Below are 15,259 nucleotides of genomic sequence, written 5' to 3'. Positions count from 1 at the left end.
CTTTTTATATAAGGTAATTTGCCTGGGCTGACGAACATGTCAGCAGCCAATGAGAAGCTCGGTCAGCCGCACCGCCGCCCTCTCTTCTTCGACCTCTCACCGGTAAGGCGAGGCGAGCTACACGTCCCCGTCCCACATGACCACGTCCTGTTTACCCCAGTCCCTGACTGGTGGTCCCGCACAAACATTCCCTACGCACATCCCCATCTTGATCTTACGTTACACTTTTTCGTTCGGCGTAATCAAACACTTCCCGTTCCCATCAAAACCTCCCTCCTTTTCTTTCTTTTTCTTTCTCTCCGGCGCCACGATAAATCTGTCCGGCCGCCGGCGGTTCGCCCCTGCCAAGAGACGGCAATGGCTCGCGGCCAGATCACACAGCCCCTCCTCTTCCTCCTGCTTCTATCGACCGCGCTCCCGTCTCTGGCTCAGCAGAGCAACAGCACGGGCCACACCCGTTCGTCCAGAACCGCCGGCGGGTTCTCGCCGACCACCGTCGTCGTGCTCGTCGTCCTCATCGCGGCCTTCGTCGTCCTCACCCTCTTTTCGATCTACATCAACCGCTGCACCGGCGGGCACCCCGTCCCTCGCCGGCCGTACCGTAGCACGGTCCCGGATCAGCCCGTCGATGCCGCCGCCCAATCGGATCGCTGCCGCCCCCGCGGCATCGACAGGGGGGTCGTGGAGGCCTTCCCGACGGCCGTCTACGGCGACGTGAAGGCGCACATGGCGACCACCAAGTCGGGCCCGCTCGAGTGCGCCGTCTGCCTCACCGAGTTCGAGGACTGCGACGAGCTCCGGGTCCTCCCGGCGTGCTGCCACGTCTTCCACCCGGAGTGCATCGACCCGTGGCTCGCCGGCGCGGTCACCTGCCCGCTCTGCCGGGCCGACCTCACCGAGCCCCCCGCGATCCCGGCCGGCGCCGAGAGCCGCGGCTACCTGACGGAGACGGCCGTGCAGGAGGAGCCGGAGGAGCTCGACGAGGAGTGCTCAGTGGTCTCTTTCACGGCTGAATCTCTCACCAGTTTCAGTACAGTATGGAGGCACGAGTTCACGGGCGCGGAGTACAACCACTACCGCAGAACGCAGTCGGCCATGGATGCGCCGGACCGGCACACTCTCAGGCTGCCAGAGCACGTCATGAAGGAGCTCGCCGCCGTCCGGAGGCACCGGCGGGCGGCTAGCCTCGCCGCAGAGTATCCGGACACCGCGGATCAGAGGACGCCGGGGTGGCTGACCTCGTTCCTGCGGTCCATGTCATGGCAGCGGCAGAGCCGCGGGGACTCGGACGCCGGGGAGGAACACGGCGGCAGCAAACGGATTCATCCCGTGTCCGGAGCGCCGGTTGAAAGACCGAGCGGGTCGGGGTCCGGCGGGGACGAGAAGAAAGAGAGCTCCGACGTTGACGCGTTAAACCGGGTTTGACCTCTTCGTTCGTTCTTGTGTGTAATCTTCGTCTGAGTTCCTTATGCAAATAGAATTTTTATAGACCTCCATGGCTTGCGATCACGTTGTTTCTTTCTCTCTTTGAATTTGGAAGGAAGAAGATCTCCTTGGATTCATGCACCTGCTGCCGTAGACAGAAGTTTTCAGATTATGCATTACATCGTCCTGAATTAATTGTGCAATTAGTTCTGCTACAGAAATTACCGCGTTTACTTATGCGACTTATGGCAAGGAGTTAATTACTTCCTATGTTACCTGGTGGCCCTTGATTGCACTTCCCTGATTGTCAACGACGCTTCCACTAAGACTACCCATAATGGGAGAAACATAGGTAGTAACATCACACATATCTAGATAAAATGGATGATTTGGCAAGTAATAAATGAAGAAAGAGAGGCATGTGGTAACATAGCTAGTTACTACTAGTATGAGTAACATCACACATATCAAGGCAAAATGTGTCTATAGCCTAATAAATGAAGTGCTTCATGTTACTATACATATGTTACTCCCCACTATAGAGGTAGTAACATAGAGTAGTAACATGGCCCATGTTACTACTGTATGTTACTACCCATTGTGGCTAGTCTAAGAGCAAATATAATAGAGTTGAGTCAGCGGGCTATAAGAAATAAATTAGTATATTCTTGCTTAGTTCGAGGAGAGAGAAGATAAGCGGGCTCTTCGTGAAGAGCCAGCTCTGCACGTGCCCCTATGCACTTTGTGAGAATGAAAGGTGGGCCACATAATAAAAAAATAGTACACTCTTTTGATCTACTATTGTACATGTTGGCTATAAGATGAGCTGTAGATGACATGGCACTGGTTTATAGCCAGCAGCTAGTTGTAATGGGAAGTATCATATATCATGCATATGATACTACCTCCGTAATGCATAGTATCATAAGTTAATATCTTAGGTTGCCTTATTAATTGTCATCTTCGTTCGTTGCCTTATTAATTGCCATGCATGCAACAAAGTAGTACAACATTTAATATGATACGATATCATAATATGATACAACACCCTCTCTTTCTTCATTTAATTGTGTGCCACATCATCCAAAAAGTCTAGTTGACATACATGATACCGCTTATGATACTCCCATCACGACCAGCCTAAGGCCATACCGTTTAAGTTACTCCGGGACATCGTCAGTAGCCCCTATATCGGTCTTTAAGTTAGACGCACAACGGTTCTTCTGAGCAAATCTTGGCTTTAGATCGTCGGTCTTGAAACTGATTTAACGAATCCTCCTATATCGGTATATCCAATTCCTTGATTGCTGGATTGCATCCGAGGAGCTTCATGCCCACATCGGTTTCCGCCAAGCACCTCATCATTTCCATTCCGATCCAGATGTCAGAAATCTCTCCCGTGCGGTCATTCCTTAGCCGCGAAGTATTTCCGCGCTTGGCTTGGTGATGATGGCCTGGCCTAGCTCTGGCATCATAGGTCGACCCCATCCGTTAGCCCATGTGGCTCCAAGGTGCCTTCGTCTTGATGGTCAACGTGCGGACGTGGGCCAGGGCCCCACCATAGTCACGTCTTATCAGAAAAGTCATCGTGCACCTCGATACATACGGTAATTAATCAATCGCCCCCTCGGTTCATGTGCGTGATTAATGCATGGTGTATGGGGAAATGGAGGAATTACTGCCACGTGGCGTGGTAATCTGTTACTCCTTCATGCTTTACGCCGCTCATAAATACAGATCTCACACGCTCCCCGACCAGGCTGAGGTGATCATTCTTGGTCTGTCAGAGGACTAACAAGCATAACCATGTTATCGGCTCTGTAGGACAACCCTACTAAAATAAACTCGCACATGAAAAAGTTAGACCTGACGAACCAAATTTAGGGACAAACCATCCTTCACACATTTCCTGATGATATAAAAGGACTACCCAAACTAGAAGGACCTTTTTTCACGTTGATGATAATGTTGGAAATATGCCCTAGAGGCAATAATAAATTGGTTATTATTATATTTCCTTGTTCATGGTAATCGTTTATTATCCATGCTAGAATTGTATTGATAGGAAACTCAGATACATGTGTGGATACATAGACAACACCATGTCCCTAGTAAGCCTCTAGTTGACTAGCTCGTTGATCAATAGATGGTTATGGTTTCCTGACCATGGACATTGGATGTCGTTGATAACGGGATCACATCATTAGGAGAATGATGTGATGGACAAGACCCAATCCTAAGCATAGCATAAAAGATCGTGTAGTTCGTTTGCTAGAGCTTTTCCAATGTCAAGTATCTTTTCCTTAGACCATGAGATCGTGTAACCCCCGGATACCGTAGGAGTGCTTTGGGTGTGCCAAACGTCACAACGTAACTGGGTGACTATAAAGGCACACTACGGGTATCTCTGAAAGTGTCTGTTGGGTTGACACGGATCGAGACTGGGATTTGTCACTCCGTATGACGGAGAGGTATCTCTGGGCCCACTCGGTAATGCATCATCATAATGAGCTCAATGTGACTAAGGAGTTAGCCACGGGATCATGCATTACGGTACGAGTAAAGTGACTTGCCGGTAACGAGATTGAACAAGGTATTGGGATACCGACGATCGAATCTCGGGCAAGTAAAGTACCAATTGACAAAGGGAATTGTATACGGGATTGATTGAATCCTCGACATCGTGGTTCATCCGATGAGATCATCGTGGAACATGTGGGAGCCAACATGGGTATCCAGATCCCGCTGTTGGTTATTGACCGGAGAGGCGTCTCGGTCATGTCTGCATGTCTCCCGAACCCGTAGGGTCTACACACTTAAGGTTCGGTGACGCTAGGGTTGTAGAGATATTAGTATGCGGAAACCCGAAAGTTGTTCGGAGTCCCGGATGAGATCCCGGACGTCACGAGGAGTTCCGGAATGATCCGGAGGTGAAGAATTATATATAGGAAGTCAAGTTTCGGCCACCGGGAAAGTTTCGGGGGTCACCGGTATTGTACCGGGACCACCGGAAGGGTCCCGGGGGTCCACCGGGTGGGGCCACCTATCCCGGAGGGCCCCATGGGCTGAAGTGGGAGGGGAACCAGCCCCTAGTGGGCTGGGGCGCCCCCCCATGGGCCTTCCCCTGCGCCTAGGGTTGGAAACCCTAGGGGTGGGGGCGCCCCACCTGACTTGGGGGGCAAGTTTCCCCCCTGGCCGCCGCCCCCCCTTGTAGATGGGATCCAGGGCTGGCGCCCCCCCCAGGGGGCCTATATATAGTGGGGGGAGGGAGGGCAGCAGCATGACAGCCCCTGGCGCCTCCCTCTCCCCCTGCAACACCTCTCCCTCTCGCAGAAGCTTGGCGAAGCCCTGCCGAGACCCCGCTACTTCCACCACCACGCCGTCGTGCTGCTGGATCTCCATCAACCTCTCCTTCCCCCTTGCTGGATCAAGAAGGAGGAGACGTCGCTGCTCTGTATGTGTGTTGAACGCGGAGGTGCCGTCCGTTCGGCACTCGGTCATCGGTGAATTGGATCACGGCGAGTACGACTCCATCAACCCCGTTCATTGGAACGCTTCCGCTCGCGATCTACAACGGTATGTAGATGCACTCCTTTCCCCTCGTTGCTAGTATACTCCATAGATGGATCTTGGTGATGCGTAGGAAATTTTAAAATTCTGCTACGATCCCCAACAGATAAGACTATTAGTTGTCGTCGTTTAGAGACAAAACATAAATTTATTTTTAACTCTCGCACCACTGAATTGAAGCCCCCTCGCGTCGCTCTGACGACAGGCGAAGGGAAATGGAGGCGTGGCGTTGTTAGGGAGTCCAGGTGATGTTGCGGTCACAGGAGCAAGAAGAGAATATCACTGTTGGGGACGTAGTAATTTTAAAAAAAATTCCTACGCACACGCAAGATCATGGTGATGCATAGCAACGAGAGGGGAGAGTGTGTCCACGTACCCTCGTAGACCGAAAGCGGAAGCGTTATGACAACGCGGTTGATGTAGTCGTACGTCTTCACGATCGACCGATCCTCAGTACCGAATGTACGACACCTCCGTGTTCTGCACACGTTCAGCTCCGAGACGTCCCGCGAACTCACGATCCAGTAGAGCTTCGCCGGAGAGTTTCGTCAGCACGAAGGCGTGATGACGGTGATGATGATGCTACCGACGCAGGGCTTCACCTAAGCACCGCTACGATATTACCGAGGCGGATTATGGTGGAGGGGGGCACCGCACACGGCTAAGAGATCAATGATCAATTGTTGTGTCTACAAGGGGTGCCCCCTCCCCGTATATAAAGGAGTGGAAGAGGGGGAGGGGCCGGCCTCCTATGGCGCACCCCATGAGGATTCCTACTCCCACCGGGAGTAGGACTCCCCCCTTCCAAGTAGGAGTAGGAGAGGAGAAGGAAGGGAGAGAAGGAGAGAAGGAAAGGGGGGCGCCGCCCCCCTCCTTGTCCAATTCGGACTAGAGGGGGAGGGGCCGCGGCTGCCCTGGCCGCCCCACCTCTTTTTCCACTATGGCCCATTAGGCCCAATATACTCCCCGGGGGTTCCGGTAACCCCCCGGTACTCCAGTAATGTCCGAAACCTCCCAAAACACTTCCGGTGTCTAAACATAGTCGTCCAATATATCGATCTTTATGTCTCGACCATTTCGAGACTCCTCGTCATGTCCGTGAGCATATCCGGGACTCCGAACTACCTTCGGTACATCAAAACACAAAAACTCATAATACTGATTGTCTCCGAACTTTAAGCGTGCGGACCCTACGGGTTTGAGAACTATGTAGACATGACCTAGACACATCTCCGGTCAATAACCAATAGCGGAACCTGGATGCTCATATTGGCTCCCACATATTCTACGAAGATCTTTATCGGTCAAACAGCATAACAACATACGTTGTTCCCTTTGTCATCGGTATATTACTTGCCCGAGATTCGATCGTTGGTACTCAATACCTAGCTCAATCTCGTTACCGGCAAGTCTCTTTACTCGTTCCGTAATGCATCATCCCGTAACTAACTCATTACTCACATTGCTTGCAAGGCTTATAGTGATGTGCATTACCGAGAGGGCCGAGAGATACCTCTCGACAATCGGAGTGACAAATCCTAATCTCGATCTATGGCAACTCAACAAGTACCATCAGAGACACCTATAGAGCACCTTTATAATCACCCAGTTACATTGTGACATTTGATAGGACACAAAGTGTTCCTCTGGTAATCGGGAGTTGCATAATCTCATAGTCATAGGAACATGTATAAGTCATGAATAAAGCAATATCAGTAAACTAAAATGATCAAGTGCTAAGCTAATGGAATGGGTCAAGCCAATTACATCATTCTTCTAATGATGTGATCCCGTTTATCAAATGACAACTCATGTCTATGGTTAGGAAACATAACCATCTTCGATCAACGAGGTAGTCAAGTAGAGGCATACTAGTGACACTCTGTTTGTCTATGTATTCACACATGTATTATGTTTCCGGTTAATACAATTCTAGCATGAATAATAAACATTTATCATGAAATAAGGAAATAAATAATAACTTTATTATTGCCTCTAGGGCATATTTCCTTCAGTCTCCCACTTGCACGAGAGTCAATAATCTAGTTCACATCGCCATGTGATTTAACATCAATAGTTCACATCTTTATGTGGTTAACACCCATAGTTCACATCGACATGTGACCAACACCCAAAGGGTTTACTAGAGTCAGTAATCTAGTTCACATCGCTATGTGATTAACACCCAAAGAGTACTAAGGTGTGATCATGTTTTGCTTGTGAGATAATTTTAGTCAACGGGTCTGTCACATTCAGATCCGTAAGTATTTTGCAAATTTCTATGTCTACAATGCTCTGCACGGAGCTACTCTAGCTAATAGCTCCCACTTTCAATATGTATCTAGATCGAGACTTAGAGTCATCCAGATCGATGTCAAAGCTTGCATCGACGTAACTCTTTACGACGAACTCTTTGTCACCTCCATAACCGAGAAATATTTCCTTATTCCACTAAGGATAATTTTGACCGCTGTCCAGTGATCTACTCCTAGATCACTATTGTACCCTCTTGACAAACTCTTGGTGAGGTACACAATAGGTCTGGTACACAGCATATCATACTTTATAGAACCTATGACTGAGGCATAGGGAATGACTTTTCATTCTCTTTCTATTTTCTGCTGTGGTCGGGTTTTGAGTCTTTACTCAACTTCACACCTTTGTAACACAGGCAAGAACTCCTTCTTTGACTGTTCCATTTTGAACTAATTCAAAATCTTGTCAAGGTACATAGTCATTGAAAAACTTATCAAGCGTCTTGATCTATCTCTATAGATCTTGATGCTCAATATGTAAGCAGCTTCACCGAGGTCTTTCTTTGAAGAACTCCTTTAAAATACTCCTTTATGCTTTCCAGAAAATTCTACATCATTTCTGATCAACAATATGTCATTTACATATACTTATCAGAAAGGTTGTAGTGCTCCCACCCACTTTCTTGTAAATACAGGCTTCACCGCAAGTTTGTATAAAACTATATGCTTTAATCAACTCATCAAGGCGTATATTCCAACTCCGAGATGCTTGCACCAGTCCACAGATGGATCGCTGGAGCTTGCACATTTTGTTAGCACCTTTAGGATTGAAAAAACCTTCTGGTTGCATCATATACAACTCTTATTTAATAAATCCATTAAGAATTGCAGTTTTGTTATCCATTTGCCAGATTTCATAAAATGCGGCAATTGCTAACATGATTCGGACAGACTTTAAGCATCGATACGAGTGAGAAAATCTCATCGTAGTCAACACCTTGAACTTTGTCAAAAACCTTTTTCGACAAGTCTAGCTTTGTAGATAGTAACACTACTATCAGCGTCCGTCTTCCTCTTGAAGATCCATTTATTTTCTATGGCTTGCCGATCATCGGGCAAGTCAACCAAAGTCCACACTTTGTTCTCATACATGGATCCCATCTCAGATTTCATGGCCTCAAGCCATTTTGTGGAATCTGGGCTCATCATCGCTTCCTCATAGTTCGTAGGTTCGTCATGGTCAAGTAACATGACCTCCAGAACAGGATTACCGTACCACTCTGGTGCGGATCTCACTCTGGTTTACCTACGAGGTTCGGTAGTAACTTGATCTGAAGTTACATGATCATCATCATTAGCTTCCTCACTAATTGGTGTAGGAGTCACAGGAACAGATTTCTGTGATGAACTACTTTCCAATAAGGGAGCAGGTACAGTTACCTCATCAAGTTCTACTTTCCTCCCACTCACTTTTTTCGAGAGAAACTCCTTCTCTAGAAAGGATCCATTCTTAGCAACGAATGTCTTGCCTTCGGATCTGTGATAGAAGGTGTACCCAACTTTCTCCTTTGGGTATCCTATGAAGACACATTTCTCCGATTTGGGTTTGAGCTTATCAGGATGAAACTTTTTCACATAAGCATCGCAACCCCAAACTTTAAGCAACGACAACTTTGGTTTCTTGCCAAACCACAGTTCATATGGTGTCGTCTCAACGGATTTAGATGGTGCCCTATTTAACGTGAATGCGGCTGCCTCTAATGTATAACCCCAAAACGATAATGGTAAATCGGTAAGAGACAACATAGATTGCACCATATCTAATAAAGTACGGTTACGATGTTCAGACACACCATTACGCTGTGGTGTTCCAAGTGGCGTGAGTTGCGAAACTATTCCGCATTGTTTCAAATGAAGACCAAACTCGTAACTCAAATATTCTCCTCCATGATCAGATCGTAGAAACTTTATTTTCTTGTTATGATGATTTTCCACTTCACTCTGAAGTTATTTGAACTTTTCAAATGTTTCAGATTTATGTTTCATCAAGTAGTATACCCATATCTGCTCAAATCATCTGTGAAGGTCAGAAAATAACGATACCTTCCGCGAGCCTCAACATTCATCAGACTGCATACATCAATATGTATTATCTCCAATGAATCTGTTGCTTGCTCCATTGTTCCGGAGAACGAAGTCTTAGTCATCTTGCCCATAAGGCATGGTTCGCAAGCATCAAGTGATTCATAATCAAGTGATTCCAAAATCCCATCAGCATGGAGTTTCTTCATGCGCTTTACACCAATATGACCTAAACGGCAGTGCCACAAATAAGTTGCACTATCATTATTAACTTTGCATCTTTTGGCTTCAATATTATGAATATGTGTATCACTACGATCGAGATCCAACAAACCATTTTCATTGGGTGTATGACCATAGAAGGTTTTATTCATGTAAACAGAACAACAATTATTCTCTAACTTAAATGAATAACCGTATTGCAATAAACATGATCAAATCATATTCCTGCTCAACGCAAACACCAAATAACACTTATTTAGGTTCAACACTAATCCCGAAAGTATAGGAAGTGTGCGATGATGATCATATCAATCTTGGAACCACTTCCAACACACATCAGCACTTCACCCTTAACTGGTCTCTGTTCATTCTGCAACTCCCGTTTCGAGTTACTAATCTTAGCAACTGAACTAGTATCAAATACTGAGGGGTTGCTATAAACACTAGTAAAGTACACATCAACAACATGTATATCAAATATACTTTTGTTTACTTTGCCATCCGTCTTATCCGCCAAATACTTGGGGCAGTTCTGCTTCCAGTGACCAGTCCCTTTGCAGTAGAAGCACTTAGTCTCAGGCTTAGGTCCAGACTTGGGCTTCTTCACTTGAGCAGCAACTTGCTTGTCGTTCTTCTTGAAGTTCCCCTTCTTCCCTTTGCCCTTTTTCTTGAAACTAGTGGTCTTGTTAACCATCAACACTTGATGCTTTTTCTTGATTTCTACCTTCATCGATTTTAGCATCACGAAGAGCTTGGGAATCATTTCCGTTATCCCTTGCATATTATAGTTCATCACGAAGTTCTAGTAACTTGGTGATAGTGACTAGAGAACTCTGTCAATCACTATCTTATCTGGAAGATTAACTCCCACTTGATTCAAGTGATTGTAGTACTCAGACATTCTGAGCACATGCTCACTAGCTGAGCAATTCTCCTCCATCTTGTAGGCAAAGTACTTGTCAAAGGTCTCATACCTCTCGACATGGGCATGAGTCTGAAATACTAATTTCAACTCTTGGAACATCTGATATGCTCCGTGGCGTTCAAAACGTCTTTGAAGCCCCGATTCTAAGCCGTAAAGTATGGTGCAGTAAACTATCAAGTAGTCATCATATCGAGCTTGCCAAACATTCATAACGCCTGCATCTGCTCCTGCAATCGGTCTGTCACCTAGCGGTGCATCAAGGACATAATCCTACTGTGCAGCAATGAGGATAACCCTCAGATCACGAATCCAATCCGCATCATTGCTACTAAAATCTTTCAACTTAGTTTTCTCTAGGAACATATCAAAAATAAAACAGGGGAGCTAAACGCGAGCTATTGATCTACAACATAGATATGCTAATACTACCAGGACTAAGTTCATGATAAATTAAAGTTCAATTAATCATATTACTTAAGAACTCCCACTTACATAGACATCCCTCTAATCATCTAAGTGATCACGTGATCCATATCAACTAAACCATGTCCGATCATCACGTGAGATGGAGTAGTTTTCAATGGTGAACATAACTATGTTGATCATATCTACTATATGATTCACGCTCGACCTTTCGGTCTCAGTGTTCCGAGGCCATATCTGCATATGCTAGGCTCGTCAAGTTTAACCCGAGTATTCTGCGTGTGCAAAACTGGCTTGCACCCGTTGTATATGAATGTAGAGCTTATCACACCCGATCATCACGTGGTGTCTCGGCACGACGAACTTTGGCAACGGTGCATACTCAGGGAGAACACTTGTACCTTGAAATTTAGTGAGAGATCATCTTATAATGCTACCGTCAATCAAAGCAGAATAAGATGCATAAAAGATAAACATCACATGCAATCAATATAAGTGATATGATATGGCCATCATCATCTTGTGCCTTTGATCTCCATTCCAAAGCACCGTCATGATCACCATCGTCACCGGCACGACACCTTGATCTCCATCGTAGCATCGTTGTCGTCTTGCCAACTATTGCTTCTACGACTATTGCTACCGCTTAGTGATAAAGTAAAGCAATTACAGGGCGATTGCATTGCATACAATAAAGCGACAACCATATGGCTCCTGCCAGTTGCCGATAACTCGGTTACAAAACATGATCATCTCATACAATAAAATTTAGCATCATGTCTTGACCATATCACATCACAGCATGCCCTTCAAAAACAAGTTAGACGTCCTCTACTTTGTTGTTGCAAGTTTTACGTGGCTACTACGGGCTGAGCAAGAACCGTTCTTACCTACGCATCAAAACCACAACGATATTTCGTCAAGTTAGTGTTGTTTTAACCTTCACAAGGGCTGGGCGTAGTCACACTCGGTTCAACTAAAATTGGAGAAACTAACACGCGCTAGCCACCTGTGTGCAAAGCACGTCGGTAGAACCAGTCTCGCGTAAGCGTACGCGTAATGTCGGTCCGGGCCGCTTCATCCAACAATACCGCCGAACCAAAGTATGACATGCTGGTAAGCAGTATGACTTGTATCACCCACAAATCACTTCTGTTCTACTCGTGCATATAACATCTACGCATAAACCTGGCTCTGATACCACTGTTGGGGACGTAGTAATTTCAAAAAAATTCCTACGCACACGCAAGATCATGGTGATGCATAGAACGAGAGGGGAGAGTGTGTCCACATACCCTCTTAAACCGAAAGCGGAAGCGTTATGACAACGCGGTTGATGTAGTCGTACGTCTTCACGATCAACCGATCCTTAGTACCGAACGTACGGCACCTCCGTGTTCTGCACACGTTCAGCTCGGAGACGTCCCGCGAACTCACGATCCAGTAGAGCTTCGCTGGAGAGTTTCATCAGCACGACGGCGTGATGACGGTGATGATGATGCTACCGACGCAGGGCTTAGCCTAAGCACCGCTACGATATTACCGAGGTGGATTATGGTGGAGGGGGGCACCGCACATGGCTAAGAGATCAATGATCAATTGTTCTGTCTCCAAGGGGTGCCCCCCTCCCCGTATATAAAGGAGTGGAGGAGGGGGAGGGGCCGGCCTCGTATGGCGCGCCCCATGAGGAGTCCTACTCCCACCGGGAGTAGGACTCCCCCTTCCAAGTAGGAGTAGGAGAGGAGAAGGAAGGGAGACAAGGAGAGAAGGAAAGGGGGGCGCCCCCCTCCTTGTCCAATTCGGACTAGAGGGGGAGGGGCGCGCGGCTGCCCTGGCCGTCCCTCCTCTTCTCCCACTAGGGCCCATTAGGCCCAATATACTCCCCGGGGGGTTCCGGTAACCCCCCGGTACTCCGGTAAATGTTCGAAACCTCCCGAAACACTTCCGGTGTCCAAACATAGTCGTCCAATATATCGATCTTTATGTCTCGACCATTTCGAGACTCCTTGTCATGTCCGTGATCATATCCGGGACTCCTTACTACCTTCGGTACATCAAAACACAAAAACTCATAATACTGATTGTCTCCGAACTTTAAGCGTGCGGACCATACGGGTTCGAGAACTATGTAGACATGACCGAGACACATCTCCGGTCAATAACCAATAGTGGAACCTAGATGCTCATATTGGCTACCACATATTCTACGAAGATCTTTATCGGTCAAACCGCATAACAACATACGTTGTTCCCTTTGTCATCGGTATGTTACTTGCCCGAGATTCGATCGTCGGTATCTCAATACCTAGCTCAATCTCGTTACTGGCAAGTCTCTTTACTCGTTCCGTAATGCATCATCCCATAATAACTCATTAGTCACATTGCTTGCAAGGCTTATAGTGATGTGCATTACCGAGAGGGCCCAGAGATACCTCTCCGACAATCGGAGTGACAAATCATAATCTCGATCTATGGCAACTCAACAAGTACCATCGAAGACACCTGTACAACACCTTTATAATCACCCAGTTACGTTGTGACGTTTGGTAGCTCACAAAGTGTTCCTCTGGTAATCGGGAGTTGCATAATCTCATAGTCATAGGCACATCTATAAGTCATGAAGAAAGCAATAGCAGTAAACTAAAACGATCAAGTGCTAAGCTAACGGAATGGGTCAAGTCAATCACATCATTCTTCTAATGATGTGATCCCGTTTATCAAATGACAACTCATGTCTATGGTTAGGAAACATAACCATCTTTGATCAACGAGCTAGTCAAGTAGAGGCATACTAGTGACACTCTGTTTGTCTATGTATTCACACATGTATTATGTTTCCGGTTAATACAATTCTAGCATGAATAATAAACATTTATCATGAAATAAGGAAATAAATAATAACTTTATTATTGCCTCTAGGGCATATTTCCTTCAGTCTCCCACTTGCACCAGAGTCAATAATCTAGTTCACATCGCCATGTGATTTAACATCAATAGTTCACATCTTTATGTGGTTAACACCCATAGTTCACATCGACATGTGACCAACACCCAAAGGGTTTACTAGAGTCAGTAATCTAGTTCACATCGCTATGTGATTAACACCCAAAGAGTACTAAGGTGTGATCATGTTTTGCTTGTGAGATAATTTTAGTCAACGGGTCTGTCACATTCAGATCCGTAAGTATTTTGCAAATTTCTATGTCTACAATGCTCTGTATGGATCTACTCTAGCTAATAGCTCCCACTTTCAATATGTATCTAGATCGAGACTTAGAGTCATCCAGATCGATGTCAAAGCTTGCATCGACGTAACTCTTTACGACGAACTCTTTATCACCTCCATAACCGAGAAATATTTCCTTATTCCACTAAGGATAATTTTGACCACTGTCCAGTGATCTACTCCTAGATCACTATTGTACCCTCTTGCCAAACTCTTGGTGAGGTACACAATAGGTCTGGTACACAGCATAGCATACTTTATAGAACCTATGACTGAGGCATAGGGAATGACTTTTTATTCTCTTTCTATTTTCTGCTGTGGTCAGGTTTTGAGTCTTTACTCAACTTCACACCTTTGTAACACAGGCAAGAACTCCTTCTTTGACTGTTCCATTTTGAACTAATTCAAAATCTTGTCAAGGTACATAGTCATTGAAAAACTTATCAAGCGTCTTGATCTATCTCTATAGATCTTGATGCTCAATATGTAAGCAGCTTCACCGAGGTCTTTCTTTGAAGAACTCCTTTAAAATACTCCTTTATGCTTTCCAGAAAATTCTACATCATTTCTGATCAACAATATGTCATTTACATATACTTATCAGAAAGGCTGTAGTGCTCCCACTCACTTTCTTGTAAATACAGGCTTCACCGCAAGTCTGTATAAAACTATATGATTTAATCAACTCATCAAAGCGTATATTCCAGCTTCGAGATGCTTGCACCAGTCCACAGATGGATCGCTGGAGCTTGCACATTTTGTTAGCACTTTTAGGATTGACAAAACCTTCTGGTTGCATCATATACAACTCTTCTTTAAAAGTTACGATGTCTATTGCACATGAATTGCCATGGTGTTAAACTGAAGTTGCCATGATATGTTTCAGCTATTTTTTTCTACATTTAAAACTAAAATTTGACATTTTTAAAACAGGGAATTTAAGAAACTAGACTTGCCATGAACCATGAACTAAAATTACCATGATACATGCATTTAAAATTGCCTTGGTTCATACAAATAATATTTTCATGGTCAAAGTACTAGAGTTGCCATCATCAAAATACTAAAATTGCCATGCTCTACAAACTGAAATTGCCACATGGCAACTTTAGTTTAAGCATTATGGCAACT

At 45.7% G+C, this 15,259-nt stretch overlaps 1 protein-coding gene across 1 annotated transcript; it reads left to right on the top strand.

Moving 5' to 3' along the window:
- Positions 1-220: 220 nt before the first annotated feature.
- LOC123100373 (E3 ubiquitin-protein ligase Os03g0188200) lies at positions 221-1,731 on the top strand. The gene has a single exon (XM_044522310.1). The coding sequence runs from the start codon at positions 358-360 to the stop codon at positions 1,423-1,425; it is 1,068 nt and encodes a 355-aa protein (XP_044378245.1). The 5' UTR covers positions 221-357; the 3' UTR covers positions 1,426-1,731.
- The last annotated feature ends 13,528 nt before the right edge of the window (positions 1,732-15,259 follow it).

This window comes from Triticum aestivum, chromosome 4D, assembly GCF_018294505.1.
Source record: "Triticum aestivum cultivar Chinese Spring chromosome 4D, IWGSC CS RefSeq v2.1, whole genome shotgun sequence".
Taxonomy (NCBI): Eukaryota; Viridiplantae; Streptophyta; class Magnoliopsida; order Poales; family Poaceae; genus Triticum; species Triticum aestivum.
This window is presented reverse-complemented; position numbering and strand designations above follow the sequence as displayed.

Bases quoted from the DNA above. Each gene is read 5' to 3' on its own strand.
- LOC123100373 (XM_044522310.1), top strand. From the start codon at position 358: ATGGCTCGCGGCCAGATCACACAGCCCCTCCTCTTCCTCCTGCTTCTA.